General features: G+C 57.4%; 1 protein-coding gene across 2 annotated transcripts in view; it reads right to left on the reverse strand.

Annotated features, from left to right (window-relative positions):
- GFRA2 (GDNF family receptor alpha 2) overlaps window positions 1-15755 on the reverse strand; it is a 102303-nt gene extending 86548 nt beyond the window's left edge. The window contains exons 1-3 of one of the 2 annotated variants that reach the window (XM_043453712.1): window positions 14993-15755; window positions 9625-9898; window positions 1919-2002 (exon numbers count right to left, since the gene is read on the reverse strand). In XM_043453712.1, coding sequence (XP_043309647.1) covers window positions 1919-2002; window positions 9625-9766 — 226 coding nt within the window. In that variant the 5' untranslated portion in view covers window positions 9767-9898; window positions 14993-15755. Of the gene's footprint in view, window positions 1-1918; window positions 2003-9624; window positions 9940-14992 lie in introns of both variants that reach the window. The other variant, XM_043453711.1, reaches the window with a different exon arrangement.
- Between the last annotated feature and the right edge of the window lie 1740 nt (window positions 15756-17495).

Below are 17495 nucleotides of genomic sequence, written 5' to 3' on the forward strand. Positions count from 1 at the left end.
TCTTAATCCCTTAGAGCATGCCTTCTCGAGAGAAAAGGAGGGTATCAGCCCTAAAGGAGCAAAAACAGGCTCCTGGGTAAGCAAAAAAAAAGGGGGGCGGGGGAGATATGACAGTGGCGTGTGGCCCTCCAGACCTCAAGCCTATCTGACAATTTTATTACTTGGCATTGGCTATGGACTGAATTGTGTCCCCACCCTAAATTAATGATGCTGAAGCCTTAAACCCCAGTGTGACTGTATTTGAAGACAGGGCTCTTAGGAGGTCATTAAGGTTAAATGAGGTCATAAGGGTGGGGCCATGATCCAATAGGATTAGTGTCCTCATAAGAAGAGGAAGAGGTCTGTCTTTCTTTCTCTCTCTCTCTCTCTGTCTCTCTCCCCCCTCTCGTCTTTTGTATCTCCCTGCTCCAATCCCCCACATCCTTTCCACCCATCCACACCCGCTACCCTGTGAGGACACAGTGAGAAGGCTGTTGTCTGCAAACCATGAAGCAAGCCCTCTCCAGAAACCAAACCTGCCAGAAACCTCGACCCTGGACTTCCAGCCTCCAGAACTGTGAGATAATAGACTTCCATCATTTAAGCCATCCAGTCTAGGATATTCTTTTATGGCAGCCCCAGCAGACTGAGACTATTTCTCTCTTTGGAATTAATTTTTCTCCTTAAAGGGGCAACAATGAAAAAAAGAAAAAGTTTTGGAAACACTGTCCTGGAGAATTCCTCATTGGAAAGGGCCGAGGGTCTCCCTAGAGTCTCATTTCGCAGTCTAGAGTCGTGCTTCTCAGCTGGCAGTGACTGTGCCCCTCAGGGGACAAGTGGCAGTGTCTGGAGACACACGGGGTGGTTGCAGTTTGGGGGGCTGCTCCTGGCATCCAGGGCGTAGAGGCCAGGGACGTAGCTAAATACCACACACGCACAGGACATCTTCTGCCACAGAGAGGATTACCCAGGTCAATGTCAACGGCGCTGCTGTTGAGAAACCTCGGTTTAGCGCAAAAGAAACTTCGGAAGGTTTCACATACTGTCACAAAGTGCTTAGAAGCCTGAGATTTGGGGCCCTACACTCACAGGTCTTGGTGAGAAAGCCCACCCTGGTCCCCTCTAAGTATGACTGGTGACTCCAGGAAGCTCATCCCAGCCTGCAAGACCAGAAGGCCCTCCCCAGTGCCCAAGTAGGGGTAGGCTGCCCTAGGCCCACTGGTCACCCCAAAGCCAGAGGGAACAGGTCAAGAAGAAAGAACCAAAAAAGACTCACAGGGCTCCTACACACAGACCATGGCAAGCAAACTGGAGCTCAAATGAGCCTTCTCCCTTTCTAGGTAGCCCGAGGCAGGAGCGGCCAGGCAGCAGAGGCTCTCCTCAAAGGGATTTCAGAAGCAGAGACCCCAGAGGAGATGAGAGTTTCCCAACAGAATAGACGATGGTGACAGGAACACAGGCCACCTCAACTAACAGCTCCCACGAGCCCAGCAGCATGCTGAGCCCAGGTCAACCATTGGTTCATTCTGACCGTACAACCATCCAACAAGGTAGGTGTCCTCCCCTCTGCACCAAAGAGCAAACTGAGGCACAGAGAGGTTGAGCAAATCTACCAAAGCAGAACAGCTAGGAAGGACCCCGCCAGGCAAGATGAGTGACAAAATGGGAAAGCAATACCAGATGTCAGATTCAAGACCTCCAGCATGGCAGGTCATTCTAGGCCATTCCCATAAACACTTTAGGCCACACACAACCTTGGTGGTGGTGAGGAGAAGGGGGGAAGGTGTCATGGTGTTCTCTTTACAGATGAAGACTCCAGGCTTGGAGGTATTCAGGGGCTTACTGGCGAGCAGACATCTCAACCAAGCCCCGAGATTCGATCTGCCAGCCCCAGGGGACCTGAGCAGGACTGGCAAGGCCCCAGTGCAAGCCCACTCACCTGAGAATATTGAAGCAAGCCTGAAGATGTCCGAGAGGCGGGCGGTCACCGGCTCATAGGGTGAGGCTTCATAAAACTCCTCACCTGGAAGAGAGAACCGTGTCAGGCCAGGCTCACATCCTGCCCAAAGCGCTGCACACTTCATGTGGGTGAGGTATTTCTCTCCAACCAGAGCAGATCAGACTGCCCGATACAGCTCTCTCGTGACTCCCCACATGCCCCGGCCTCTTGTAAGGACTTCCGTATGCTTCTGGAAAGAAGACACGGGGGAGGTGGAACCCTGATAGCCCACGGAAGGCCAGGTATTATACAAATCCCAGGTCATTTAGTACAACTTCCTCATTTCACAGGAGAGTGCTCTGACGTGGCCCAGAGAGGTGAAGCAACCTGCCTGAGATCACACAGCTCCTCGAGGCAGACCTAGAGCTACCTGGCCCTGACACTAACATCCTCTCCCATCACACCAGGCTGGCTCTGCCCAGGCTTACTTGGGTGCATGCATCCTCAGTCATGTCTGACTCTTTTGCGACTCCATGTACTGTAACCCACCAGGTTCCTCTAACCATGGGGTTCTCCAGACAAGAATACTGGAGTGGGTTGCCATTTCCTTCTCCAGGGGAACTTCCCAACCCGGGGACTGAACCCACCTCTCCTGCATTGGTGGGCAGATTCTTTACTACTGAGCCACCTGGGAAGCCCATACCCCAGCTTAAGGGGACAGGATTTCCCCATTGCTTCCCACCATGTCACCAGGAGTGACTGGCTGAGGTCCACTGGACTGAGGCCTGACCCGTGACTTCTGTATGCCTCCCGACCTGTCTTCCCCCCGACCTGCTGCCTCTCCCCCAGACTCTGGGGTGCACCAGAGGCTCAAGGATGTAAATGAGTGACAGCAGATAAATGGCAGGTGACTGCCCTGGAGACCCACCACCACCTCAGCGAGACTGCTGCCCCCTCCGCCAGTGACTCAGCAGGAAAGGGAAGATCCTCGAGACGGACATGATGGTGAGGAGAAATCAATGGATAATCACTCAGACTGTGTGTGCACGCGGAGGGGGCAGGGGAGACAGGTGATGACCACAGCCTCACACATTGATTTCCTGTCCACCTGAGGCCCACGGCCACAGGCAAGCTCACCACCTAAAGAGAAGTCCATGGGGGTGGCAGCCCTGGGGGCCACCTGCAGGAAGGGGCCGGCCTCCAGGAGGGCAGTCTTGGAATCTGCTTATTCAGCCAGGCCCCAAAGTCACCCACAGGCTAGCCCCTGACCAGCTCTCTGCTGGTCCAGGGACAAGGCATCTCTCCCCTATACTAGGATGACCCTCCCAAAAAAGGGTACAGAGCCTCCCCCAGAGGGCATAAAGGAAGAGCATGCCCCCAGAGAAGTGGCCCCACCCTTCACTGTACCTCACAAGAGCACCCTTAGGCCCCAACTGAGCCAGCACACAGGGCACCTCACGCACAGGGGGTGCCCACTGGAACCTGCCTAATCCAAAGGTGACTCTTTTGTCCAGGCCTGTCTCCAATCCCACCTCTCCCCAGGGCCTGCAGGGCCATCACGGGCTTGCAAGGTCTCAGCAAGCTCTCCCGTTTGCCCACCAGCACTGGAGAAATTCCCTGGGGTTGGCATGACAGCCATGCTAGCCGGTGTGAACAAATAACGAGAGAACTTAGGAAGCGCTTTTGTAACAACGACGAGGTTATGCTGTGCTTTCTTCATTAGAAGTGCTTTAGATGTACTAACTCATTTAATCCTCTTAATTTCCCCAGGGGCTAGGCACTCTTATTCTCCCTATTTTTCTGATCAGGGCCTGGGGCATGGAGATGCCACAGCACTTGCCCAAGTCACACAGCTGGTGAATGGCAGAGCTAGCTTTCAAACCCAGGCTGTTGGCTCCAGAGTCCAAGTACTTAACCAGTATGAATACTGCCTCCAAAAATAAAAAGTGTTATCGAAACCAAATTCTTAAACAAGTACTACCAACCCTGAAGATTCATTGGAAGCACTGAGGCTGAAGATCCAAAACTCTGGCCACCTGATGCAAAGAGCCGACTCATTGGAGAAGACCCTGGTGCTGGGAAAGGCTGAAGGCAAAAGAAGGGGGCAGCAGAGGATGAGATGGTTGGATGGCATCACCAACTCAATGGACATGAGTTTGAGCAAACTCAGGGAAACAGTGACAGACAGGGAAGCCTGGCATGCTGCAGTCCATAGGATCGCAAAGACTCGGACACAACTGAGCGACTAAACAACTCTTGCTTAACTTTTCACAGAGCCATCTTCTCCTGGCTGGCCCACTTCCCTACAGCAGGGTCTGTCCTTCCCTACCGCATCTGACACAGCACTGTGCCTGGGTACAGATGGGCTAGTATGACTGATTGGCCCAGGGGATGGATCTCTGGGGAAAAAGAGCCTCTTCCATGACTGGTTGGGAGGGGCCCATCCTATTTAAATCAGTTCTCCTTGCCCGCTCCTGCAGCAGAATTCACCATCGGGAAACCTGAAGCCTGCCTGGCAGCAAGACTAAAGTCAAACCCGGGATGTCAGGCTCCAAGCCCATGAGCTGGGAGAGGACATGTAGGGAGAAGCCTGTGCACTTCACATTTGCAGAACCAGGGTGACCTTTAACTTCAGCGTTGCCACCAGAGGAGGCAAAAAGCCTGGTCTCAAGTGCCCCGTGCAGCCAACAGTGACATCCCTCCCCCCACCCCCATGTAAATACTGGTGATTACGGGGGCATTTGCGGCAGAGGGGAAGACAAGCCCAAGGCCACAGCTCTCCCCCAGGGCAGCGGTCACTGTTTAGTAGCTCAGTTGCGTCCAGCTCTTTGTGACCCCATGGGCTGTAGCACACCAAGTTTCCTTGTCCTTTACTGTCTCCTGGAGTTTGCTTAAACTCATGTCCATTGAGCCAATAACGCCATCCAACCATCTCATCCTCTGTCACCCCCATCTCCTCCCCCCTCAATCTTTCCCAGCATCAGCATCTTTCACAATGAGTCGGCTCTTCGTGTCAGGTGGCCAAAGTACTGGAGCTTCAGCTTCAGCATCAGTCCTTCCAGTGAATTTTCAGGGTTGATTTCCTTTAGGATAGACTGGTTAGATCTCCATGCAGTCCAAGGGGCTCTCAAGAGTCTTCTCCAGCACCACAGTTTGAAAGCATCAACTCCTTGGCACCCAACCTTCCTTATGGTCCAACCCTCACATCCATACGTGACTACTGGAATAACCATAGCTTTGACTATATGGACCTTTGTTGGCCAACTGATGTCTCTGCTTTCCAGGACAGCAGAAAGGGGTCTACTTAGAGGAGTCAGGGGCCTGGTCCCACCAGCAGCTTGCTGTGTGCCCCGTGAGGCTTGCCACACCTCTCTGCATCTCAGCCTCCTGCTAGAAAGACCTCGAGGCCCTTGGCAGTTGGGACTGTCTGAGAGCTCGGCTCCCAGCTCTGCCCACACGCTGAGGTCCTCAGTCCATGCAATGAGCTCAGCCTCAGGTGGGGAGGTGACGGGTAGGGCCTCCCTCTCAGAGGCAAAAGGTGGGACCAAGTCTCCAGGAATTGCATCCACCAGTAGGGACCCTGGAGAAGCAAGAATCTAAGTGCAAACCCACGTGAGTCTCTCCACTCCTAGATCCCCTCACCCACCCAGGCCCAAGTCAGGTTATCAAGAATGTTAAGGATCCCTGGTTCAGGAAGACCCCCTGGAGGAGGACACGGCAACCATTCCTGTATTCCTTCCTGGAGAATCCCAAGGATGGCGGAGACTTGTGGGCTCAGTCCACAGGGTTGCAAAGAGTTGGACACAACTGAAGCACACACAAACAAGGAACAGGGAGGAAGTGCCTGCATCTTCCCGGGGGACCACTCTTCCCACTCCAGGAAGGGTCCCCTCTCTGGAAGACTCTGTCCCTCAGAGGAACGCCACCTGCTGTTATTAATAAAAGGCCTCTGGGTTCCCCAGTGAGCCCTGGACAGAAACCGCTGGCCCCAAGACCCAGGGGAGGGGACTGAGCAGCCTGCAAGGGGCAGGGAGCATGGTTCTGAGGAAGGAGAAAAGCAGGGGCCTGACTTTCTAGAGTGGACCCAAAGAAGGGCCTCCCAGACCGTAGGTGCCCACACAGGACCCACGGCTTCCTCGGTTGCTCTCGCCCTCGGAAGCACACCATGGGTGTTTAACAGATGTTTGTTGAGTAAATGAACCAACAAACCATCTCAAGCATTGGGATCCAGAGACTCTACAGTCAGAGCCCTCCTGGGTTAACAGGGTCTTGAAGACGTGGCAGAAGGCAGCATAAAATGCGTATTATGCTTATTGTTGTCATCAAAACACCTCAACGCCTGGCTCCAAGCAAGGTCCCCAGTGCACTGATGTGGTGATGCCGAGGGGGCCAGTCCAATGGGAAGGGTCTCCAGTGGCCCACTCAGCTCTCTAGCCCTAAACTCTTCTATCCCCTCCCTTCCCATTCTGCACCTACAGCAAGCCCACCCACCTTCTGCCCAGTCTCCCTTGGGTTGAAATTAAAGGCTGTGGAAAGAAAGCAAAAACCTAAACAAACCAGCTTGTTGAATCGGGGCCTTTACTGTTCTTTGCACAGGGAGAAGGAAATGGCAACCCACTCCAGTATTCTTGCCTGGGAGTCCCAGGGACAGAGGAACCTGAAGGGCTACAGTCCATGGGGTCACAAAGAGTCCAACATGACTGAGCAACTAAACAGCAACATGGATTTGTCAGTTTCTGTTATGTGAGTTCTGTAAGAAGTTAAACAATTAAGTCTTATTTGTGATAAATGTACATTCTGTGGACGGAGGAGGCCTGGGAGGGTCAGGGAAGCCAGCTCCTTGTCTCACAGAGAACAGAGCGCCGCTCATGTTGGCGAGTTCCCTCTCTTTGCTAATTGCAAGCTCTAGGATTCCAGGTTGCCAGCAACAGGAAGTCACCACTCAACTCATGAGGAATTACTATGTTACTAATGGTGCTAAGACTGTTAATCATTCCAAGCCCTGTTTACTCCTAATTTCAGGGCAAATTTGAAACCTCTGAGCCACTGGTCAGGAACCCAACACTATCCAGGCTCCACCCTGGGCCCAGCTTCCTCCTGCCCCTCCAGCAGCTGGGGCAGGGGAGGCGGGGGTGATGACCCTCAGAGTCCAGGCTGACACCTCCCCTCCCCCAAGTGCACAGTTCCACATCACACCCCTCTCTCTTCTTCACCTCAGCCTCTCCATCGCTCCTGTCCTACTTTAGAATTTAAACTACTCAACTCTCTTTTTAAAAAAAGGCATCCTCTATTCTCCTCTATCTTCACATGCTTGCTAAGTGGCTCCAGTCGTGTCCTCTCTTTGTGACCGCATGGACTACAGCCCGCCAGGCTCCTCTGTCCACGGGGATTCTCCGGGGAAGAACACTGGAGTGGGTTCCCACGCCCTCCTCCGGGGGATCTTCCTCACCCAGGGATCGAACCCACATCTCTTTTGTCTCCGGCATTGGCAGGTGAGTTCTTTACCACTGAGCCACCTGGGAAGCCCTTTATAGTCACACCAGAATTCAAGAAGTTGTCCACAGTCATCATTTCCAGTTCCCCAGCTCCCAGGCACCCCCCTAAGCAGGCTCCTACTCCCAGGGGCCACCTAAGGTGCTCACCCCAAGGGCACCAGGGACACTCTCCATCCCTCTCCTGTTGAGCCTGAAGTCTTGGAGGCTGTTGATCCTCCTTCTTTCTGAGAGTGAGTCCTCCCAAGGGGCTCCCTCCCACCTCACCCCCAGAGCCTCCCCATCACCCCTGCAGCCCATCTTTCAATGGCAGTGACCCCAGTAGCTCAGTTCCTAACCTCCTCCTAATGTGACTGTACCCAATCCCTTGGCCCCAGTTACCACCTGCAGGCTGCTGGTGACTTCTTTTTTATTTTTTATTGTAGTTGATTTACCACATTTTTATTTATTTTTGGCAACACCCTGTAGCATGTGAGATCTCAGTTCCCCAACCAGGGATTGAACCCACACCCCCTGCATTGAAAGGCGGAGTCTTTATCACTTCCAGGGAAGTCCGTGGTCACGACTTCTCCATCCTTATGTCCACTTCCCCTTCCTCACCTGGGCCCCAGCCCTGCACGCCCAGCTGTCTATAGGGCAGGGCTGATGAGGGGCATGTACCCCAAAACAAATGCATATCTCCAGCCCTCCCCCGACTCAACACCTTTGCCACGACAGGCCCCCTTAGCCACTCAGCCGCCCCACACAGAAGACTGACTCCTCCGGCCTTTCACCAAGACCTGCTGATCCCACCCCCTGGGCAGCTCTTAGATCCTTCTTTCCTGCCACTGTCCTCGTTCAGCCTCCATATTCCTGGCCTGCACCACAGCAGTGGCCTCCAGTCTCTCCAGTCTGCTCTCCTGTTGGAACCACATGAACTTTGTCCTGAAGCAGAGATCATCACATAAAACCTCCTAAGCATGCTGCTCACCAGATCCAAACCCCTTCCATCTCTCCTCCTCCATCCCCACTTCCATCTGCCTCTAGGTGGCGGTAATGGTAAAGAACACATCCGTCATGCAGGAGACATAACAGATGAGGGTTCAATCCCTGAGCCGGGAAGATCCCCTGGAGGTGGACATGGCAACCCACTCCAATATTTTCGCCTGGAGAATCCCATGGACAGAGGAGTCTGGTGGGCTAGAATCAGACACGACTAAAGCAACCACTGAGTTACCTGCATGTCTCTAAGGAAGGCCGGCTAACCTGCATTATACGCCACCCTTTGCCCAAACTCTGTCCCACACCTCCCACACTCGCCCCACATGCCTTCACGAGGTAACTGCGCCTCACTCTTTAGTCTCAGCCTGAAGGCCGCCTCTTTCAGGAAGGCTCTCTAGCTTTTGCAAAAAGGGGTTAGATGCCCTTCTTTGGCTCTTCCAGAGCACCCAGTGCTTTCCGACAGCACTCACTACATCACCAAACAAGTCCCTGACTTATCTGTGTCTCCCCCAGACTAGGAGCTCCACAAAGGCAAACGCTGCCCCAGCTGCTCTCAACTATTAATGCCTAGCAGCCAGGATCAGTAAACACCTGTTGAATTAATAAATGAATGTCCGACCCAGGAGGCCTGCAAATCCTCCACACCCTAGTCTGGAGGGGGAGGAGTTGGGGGAGGTGGTTGGTGGGTGAGAGGCTTACAGGTTCGGCCTTGGACCTTGGAGGAAGGCTTGCCTAGGGCTCTGGGACCTGCTGCCCACGTGCCCTCCAATCCCTGCTGATGGTGCCTAGGCCAGGCCAGGGGTCAGGAAGCCACCAGAAGGGCAGACCTCCTGGAAGCAGGCAGGCAGCGGGGGACAGCAGAGAGTGGCAGGGGATGGTTTGCTCACATGCAAACCTCACAGCTCTGCCCACACGCAGCCAGGCCCTTCTCTCTCCTCTGTCCTCTTCTCCATCCACCTGGGCACTCTGGCCTCACCTGCCCTTGTTACCACGACACACAGCCAGCCAGCCATCCTTGGTTCACTCCCCATCCAGACCCCCATCCCCCCTCATTCCACCACCCTGACCCTTTCTCCTCCCTACCTCCTCCTTCGTCTGTCTCTCCAACAACATCTGCCGCCCTAGGTCAGATGGTTAGCTCCTGGTTGCCCAGGAGGTGGAAAGAGACACAGCTGGCCGGTCTGTCTCATTACCAGGCCCTCCCGCTGAGCCCGGGGCCCTGGCGGGGCTTACCCTCGGTCAGCCCCAGGTGGATGCTCCAGTAGATCTGCAAGCACTGCAGCTCCTTCTTCATGCCCCGCTTGCAGCGGCAGTCGTAGAGCGGGCTCTCCTGCAGCACCTCCAAGGCTGCCTGGCACTCCCTGTTGGCCAGCATAGTGTTGCGGTCCCGGCCGGCCAGGCACTGGCGCAGCGTGCGGTAGCGGGAGCTGCAGTTGGATTCGGCCGCGCACAGCTCATTGGCCCGGACACAGTCCACTGGGGGGCGCCAGCCGTGGAGCTCGGGGCCCTGCAGGGAGGAAGGGCTGGCCAAAGAGCGGAGGGTCTCGTCTGGGTGGTGGGGAGGGAAGACAAGCGTGAATGAGGGCCGCAGTCTCCGACCCCAGAGGCAGGCCTGGGGGCCCTTCTGGGAGAGCCACACCGGCTCTACTCGGCGCAGGGAGCCCGACTCAAGGCTGCCCGCCCCAGCAGGTCAGAGCGAGCGCTGCCAAAGGGGCCCAAGATACCACCATCTCTCCTCAAACCCCGAAGAAGAAAAGCTGTCTTCGGCCCTGGCCCTACACGACCCTTTCCTGGTTCCTTGCACGGCCTTGGGCCCAGGAGCACAGCCCAGAAGAGCCAGAGGCCCGAGCCAGACCACAGACAGTCTAAGATGCCAGGAGTCCAGAGAAGGATCCCACGGCCTCAGCAGAAAGCTGGCGGCTGCAGGGCCTCCTAGGGCAGGCCAAGGGGAGATCTCAGTTTCAGAGCAGCCAGGCCTCCTGCCAGCAACCTCGGGTCCAAACAGAGGTCTGGCCGAGGAACCAGGGAGGCTGACTGGTTAACTCTCACAGCCTGTTAGGCTCTCAAAGACCAGATCAGTCCCCGCATTCCACCCTCGGAAAACTGAGGCCCAAAGAAGGGACGTGACAACTCAAGGTCACACACAGGCTAAAACGGCCCCTCCGACCCCCAGTCTATCCATTTGGAGTCCCCAGACTTCATAAGGAGACAGGGAGAGACAAGCCTGACCCCGTGGTCTGAGGAGAGCTCAGAGGGAAGCATTCCTCTGGGGGACCCGGCCCTCCATACCATCCTGCCCAACAGTGTGGCCAGAGACAAAATCCACCATGGAGACAAGTTCCACCCCAGCCCCCCAAAAAAATGCTGGGGGCCAAGCAACTCCATCCCACCACTCCCTCAGACACCTCTCTGTGTGTCTGGTCTCTTTCTCTCTCATTTCTTTTCCTCTTTCCTCTCCTCTCCACCCTTCCTTGATACCCTCTCCCCTCTGTCTCTCCCCTCTTTCCAGAAGCCAACTAATAAGTCAGCTGCAAGCGGACCCCGGCCTCGCAAATGGACCCTCCCTCCCCAGCATGGCCTCCAGTGTCCAAACCCACCATCCTCCGAAGGGAAGGGGTCGGGGAAGGAGATACGGAGGGGAAAGGCACAGAAAGTGCCGCTTGGTCCTTCTGAAAGCAAGCTCCCCCAACAGACATCATCCAGTCCCCTGGTCCCCTCCAAGCCCCTCACCCAGATCCTGCCCCACAAAAAGGCCATGCCATGGCCCGGAGCCAAGACTGAATTTTCCAAGACCAGAAGAGTGATAGTGGGGGGGCTTCCTCCACTCCATTCTGGCCCGAAACATAATAAGATCCTAGGCAGAAGTCTCCCCCATCCCCTAATCCCAAAGAATCTCCTCCATTTCGACCCAGAACTCCCACTTCTCCTTTCTCCCAGGAGGCCCCGCTCAGGGAGCAGCTAGCACAGGGAGGCAGCGACACCTAGAGGCAAAGTGCTGCACTGCACCCCCGTCCCTACCCAGAGGGCCACGGAGGGGAAAGGCAACTATGAACGAACTCCTGGTGGGCCAGGCCTATCCCACCGAGGTGGGGCGGGGGCCGCCTGGGGTGGGGAAAACCTCAGGGTCCACAACAAAAGACTTTCTCCCTCCAGCCACCAGAACTCTACCTCAGGACGGGAGGAGCTGACAGTTATGGCCAGACTTGAGCAAGACCACTAAAGAAACCAGCATGGAAGGTGGGCATAGACAGTGAGGCATCTGCCCAGGGTAGGATGGAGAAGCGCCCTCCCGCCCAAGCCCAGGCGGGGGCTTTATTGCCAGGCTTCAACAAATTCCTGGGTCTCTAAGCAGGACTCAGGTGCAACAGGGCCCTCTAGGATCAGCTCTGTTGACCCGGCCTCACCTGTACCTGCTGTCCCACCTAGCCAACCAGGTAGCCAGGCTGCTGGAGCCTTAGGACTGGCCCAGCCCTGGGCCTTCCACTGACTCTCCTCACCCCAGCATCCCAGCGGGCGACTCCCCTCCCACCTTGGCGTTACCTGAGGCTGCACAGTGGGAGATGAAAGGAGAAAGCGGCCTCCTCCCCAGGCTTAAGCAGCAGCACAGGAGCCTAGGGAACTGGGGCAAAAATGACACTTCCTTCCTGCCCTACAGGTGGGCATACAGCCCTAAGGGACGATGCTTACAGAGTCCTGGGCTCCTGTGCCTATAGCAAGGGCTTCTCTCTTCCTTTCAGCTCCCGGCAGAGAGATGCTCCATAGGAGGGTCAGTGCATTTTCCAACCAAACTCCCTGACCACCACCTACCCCTGACTCTTCTCAGTGGTGCCATGACCCCCAGAACCAAGAAGTCCAGCCAGAGAAAGAAATCATGGCAACCTGGTGCCTCTGGCCAAGCATTCTAGGTGAGTAAAGGTTGGAACGTATTCTGGTGATGTTTCCAAGTTCTAGATCAGGAGAAAACTCGGATCTCTCAAGGAAAGCACAGACATGTGGAACAGCTTTTAGAGACACAGCGGGGGCTGCGAGACCACACAGACCTACAGCCGTCCAGGTCCATCAAGTGCCCCGATGAGCGCGAGGACGCCAGTGGGAGGCAGGCCCTCTGACCAACCCCGGTCCCCACCGCCATCACTTTCCCCATCTCACTTTCTCTCTGAGTTTGTCAACACTGGAGGTCAGGATGGCTGGGCCAGGAAGGCATGCTCACACCCAGACCCCACTCGGAACCTTGGCAGGAACACACTGAAGGCCCCTGCTCCTAGGAACGTGCTTCACTCTATCCCCGACTGAAAATGCCCACCCCACCTCTCAAGCTCCAGAAAAGCCTCTCCCCAAAGCCAACTTTCCAACCAACTCCCAACTGTGGGCTCCTTGCCAGGCAAGGGCCCTGGGGCTGAAATTTCCTTAACAACCAACATATCCCTCGTTGTCAGCTGGCCTAACACAGAGCCTTTCAATGTCCTGTGGTCACTCAGTCAACACGCACCCCAGCTCTGAGAAGGGGCTTCTCAAGAGAAAGGAACTGAAAAGATGTCACCCCCACCCCCCGGCCAACTTTTCCTCCTCTCATCCACACCCCCACCAGGGTCACAGACACCAGGGAGGCCATATCTGAACAGGACCCCAGGCACACCCCACAGGCTCAGGACAGTCTCTCCTCAGGCCCCTAGGCTGGGACCCCCCATCTCTGCAGCCTGGGGGGCTGGACCTGGAGATGACAGGGGCCATCATCCACACCTGGGAGCCCTGCTGGCCTGGGGTGTGTGTGCAGCTCAGAAGCAAGCAGTCTGGCTGCTTTTCCTGAAATACAATTTTCTTTTCTTCTTGGCCCTGCTCATTCTTGGCCCCAGAAAGCTGGGTTTTCAAATCAGCCGTGGGAGAAAAGGTCAGCTTTTATAATGGCCCCTCCGGAGTGAGAGGGTTGCCGGGTAAGGCTTGCGGGAGCACAGTGGGGCCCAGAGCAACCATCCCAGCCTCCTCCCTCAGGCCCTCCCACCTGAGAACACCTCTGGCTCCCTGAGGCAGGACTGTGAAGGCCACACCCTAGAGCCGGGCCAAGCCCCATGGCCCCACGAATGCAGAAGGGGGAAGAGGAGGTGGGGCTGCAGAGGGCCCAGGGCCTGATCAACAGGGACTGGACTTGAATCCCTGGTCCTAGTCAAGACACTTCTTAGGACACCCCTCATGGCTTTCTGTGGCCTGCACCTACCCCCCTCCTAGGCCTTCCCTCTCTCCTCCTCAAGGAGGGAAAGGGTGCTCTCGTGACCCATCTGGGCAGGCTGGCTCACCCTGGCCACACAGCAGGCCAAGGTGGTAGGAGCAGCATCCACAATGAAGCAAACGTGTGGTCCTTACACACACACACACACACACACACACACACACACACACACACACACACACACACACACACACACACACACACACACACACACACACACACACACACACCCCATTTGCCTGCCCTCTCTCTGGAGCTCTTACTGGGGCAGCAGCCGTGCCTGGGACTCCTGGTCGGCACCAGCCTTTCCAACACCCACTTTTACTCACCTCCACCCCCAAGAACGCTCCCTCTACACCCGCTTCCCAAGCAGCTGAGATTTCTTGCAGCATAAAAAAGGGGCCAGGGATTGGGAATTCTGGGTGGGAAAAAGACAGTCGGGGTTCAGGGGCACTCAGGCAGCCCTCCCTCCCTGCCCTTGGGGGAGAGGGCTTACAGAATGAGCAGTGGTCTTTGTTCAGGCCAGGTTTTCCCCTCAGCCCCCCTCCTTCTTAACCCAAGGAAGCAAACTTTGGCCTCCCTCCCATCTCTTCCCACCAGCTACCGGGTCCCCCCGCCCCAAAGGTGGCCAAGACAAGGCGGTGAACTGCGGCTCAAACCCTTCACTCCCGCCCACCTAGATGGCTAGGGTCTGAGCGGGAGGGAGGGTGCAGGGAGGGGAGAAACTTGAAAAGTCTTCCAGGGAGTGGAGCCGCGGGGAAGGGATTCGGAGAGTGGGAAGCGGGGTGTCTTTTCCAGGGGTTGATTGGCAGGTGGGGGGTGGCTGCCAGGACTGCCCCCACAGACGTCCATCCGGAGCTCCTGGAGAAGCCCGTGCCCTCCACCACGATCGGCTCGAGGAGCCGCCTGGAAAGGTAGGATGGCAGGATTTTCCTCTCCCCGACACTGAGCCTCTCCCCTCCCTTCTCTCTTCCAGATCAAGAGTTGGATTTTTTTTTTTTTCTTAAGTTGCCGCAATTTGAACCCTTTATGTTGAGAGAAATGGGCGCTATCACTGCATGTGAGTGAGCGACTATGTCTGCGTTCGTGCGCGCGGGGATGGTCTGGATGTTCTAAGTCTCCTTCCCAACCCTGCGCGTACGCAGCCAGCCGCGGCTCGCGTCCCTCCAACCCGCATCCTCGTCGCTGGCCCAGCTCGGTTCAGCTGCGCCCGGGCCCGGCTCGCCCCGCCGCGCGCTCTTCCCGCCGGTCGGTCCCCCGCCAGCGCCCCGCTCGCCCCCCAAGGTTCCAGGCTGCTCGCCGTCGCCTGAACGCGCGCGGCCGCGCAGCCCCCAGGCTCCCGCGGACACGCTGTCCTCGCCTCCCGCAGGTACTCACCTAAAAAGAAGAGGCAGAAGACGTTTGCCAAGATCATGTTAAATAAATCCCACAGTTTTTTCTGTCTTTCTCCCTTGGATAAAAAATAATAATAATAATAACAACAACAATAATAATAGCCAAGCAGTGATAATCAGCCCCAAATCCAATGCGGAGATCCCAGCTAGTCCGCCGGATGAAGATCCTGAGTCCTGCGATTCTCGCCTTCGGCTGGAGGGGGTGGGGGAATGGAGGGCGGTGGGCCGCGTCTCGACGCCCCCCTTGCCCACTAAAATCAAATACACACGTATCTGTGTGTGTGTGTGTGTGTGCTCTTCAAGCCGACAGCCGGTCCTCAGGTCTGCCCTTCCCTCGGCTCGTCCGGGAAGGCGCGAGTCCCCGCGGGTCCGATTCCCCTGCGCTTCCCGGGAGGGGACTGAGGAGGTGGGGGGAGAGGCGATCTGAGAGTGAAGGGCTGGAAGGAAGTGGCGAGGGTGGGGGTCAGAATAAAACGCAAATAAGAAAGAAATCCACCGACGGGTGTCAGCGCCTAGGAACGATCCGGTGGGAGCTTCGAGGACGCGAGACCCGAGTCGCTTCTTTCGCACAAGACGGAGGAAAGATTCAAAAAAAATCTTCTCCCGCTAACCCCTGCTCGTGTCACTTTTTTCTAATGGAATTCCGGTGACCGTGTGTCTCTGCGTGCGTGTGGCTCGCTCTCTCCTCTCCCTCCCTCTCCTCTCCCCGGCGCTCGCTCTTTGCTCCCGCTCCCCCCGGCTCTCCCTCGCTCTCCTCTCCCTCCCCCTTCTCCCTGCTCCTCCCTCCGCCCGCCCCCTTCCCCCTTCGCAGCTCCCTCGCCGCGGCTCTCGCGCCCGCGCCCCTCTCCTCCGCCCCGGGCTCGGCGCTCGGGCTCCCCAGCGCTGGCGGCGCGGGGCGCGGGCGCGCGGCGGAGCAGCGACACTCTGCAGCGGCGGTGGCGACAAGGCGGTGGCGGTGGCGCCGGGGAACGCGGGCCGAGGGGAGAGCTCCGCCGCCGGCTCCCTCTGCTCGGCCGCCCGCCCTTCCCCGGATTGACCTGCAGCCTTGGCCGGAAACTGACCAGCTACCCCGGCCAGGGCTCGGGCTTCAACCCAAACCCACCAAAGCCTCCGCACCTTTCTCTTCCCGCGGCTCCTGCCGCCGCGCGGCAGCCCCCACGCCCCTTCCTCTCCCCGCCCGGAGCGGGCTGCGCCCTCCCACCCCCACCGCCCCCGCCCCCGCGCCAGGGCAGCCCGCTCCGGGAGGCCCTGGGGAGGTTCAGCGGAGGCCCGAGGGTTTGGAGTCCGAGGCTCTCGAGCCAAACCAGGGGCGTAGGGGGAAGGGCGCTAGGGGGGAAAAAAAAAACAAACCCGCTGGAGTCCGGGTCTGGGAAGGGGGCGCACCATCCGCTGGGCGTCCTTCGACCCAGGAGCGGAGGCAGAGCGTCTCCCCGAAGACGCAGGGGAGCTGAAGGACCCCCTCCGTCGCCAGCCGCCAGCGTCCCCGCACAGCCTCCTGCCCGGGTCGAGCCCCGCGCCCGCATACACGTGTGCTCTTCATGCGGGGCTCGAGAACTTTCCCCGCACACCCCCGGCGCCCTCGCCCCCACACGCCCCAGCGTCCTAGTCCTTCGAGACCCCCCCTTCCCCACTTGTCTCCCTCCCCCGGTGCGGGAAGAAAGCTGCCTAGCTAGGGCGTCCTGACCGCCCCATCCGAGGCCGGCGAACCTCCCACGAACTGCGCGGGAAGGATCGGGGATGCGGGCTCGCACCCCACCCTGGTGGGAGCGCCCCGGGACCGACGCAGGTCTCCGCGCCAAGCTCGGCGGCGAGCTGGGCTCCGGGGAGTTCTCCCGAGGCAGCCGGCAGCTCCCTGCTTCCGAGGCTCCAGGTGGGGCCCCCTCCCCCTTCCGGGAAGGGGGCGATTGATCCATCTGTCCACGGGCCGGGCTCACCGGCGTGTTTTAGTCACGGGATTTACAGTAAACGCTCAGAAGCACCAAAAAGGAGGGGCGTCTGGCTGGGAAAGGGCTGAAGCAGAAGTAAGGCTGATGGCACGTTCTGGCAAGTGGGCGAGAGGCAGTGGGCTTCGGACACGCGCGGGCAGACCCACGCACACCTGACACCCCAGTTTCACGCGCCCATCTGATACCCTCGGCTGCGCTAAAGCTGCCCCGCACCCCCCAGCGCCCTCGCGCACATTCCTGCACGCAGCTCCGCGCGCACCCCGTGTGCCGGGGTGGGGTACACGCAGTACCTTGTAAACTTTCCACGCTACCCAAAACCGGATCTGGGCTGGACCGAAGACGTAGGTGTTAGTGCATTTTAAGATGCGTTTTCAAATGAACAAGACTCTGGAGAGGCGTGAATGCTAGAAATGGACCTGGGCTCGAAGGGAGGGGTCACTTACAAAATCGGCGGGCTTCGCAAGGAGAAAAGCTAGAGGGAGCAACTTCCATCTTGCGGATTTAGGCGGGAACGCGGCTTCTCCAGCCTTGGCATCGCCG

This window comes from Cervus canadensis, chromosome 30, assembly GCF_019320065.1.
Source record: "Cervus canadensis isolate Bull #8, Minnesota chromosome 30, ASM1932006v1, whole genome shotgun sequence".
Classification (NCBI taxonomy): domain Eukaryota; kingdom Metazoa; phylum Chordata; class Mammalia; order Artiodactyla; family Cervidae; genus Cervus; species Cervus canadensis.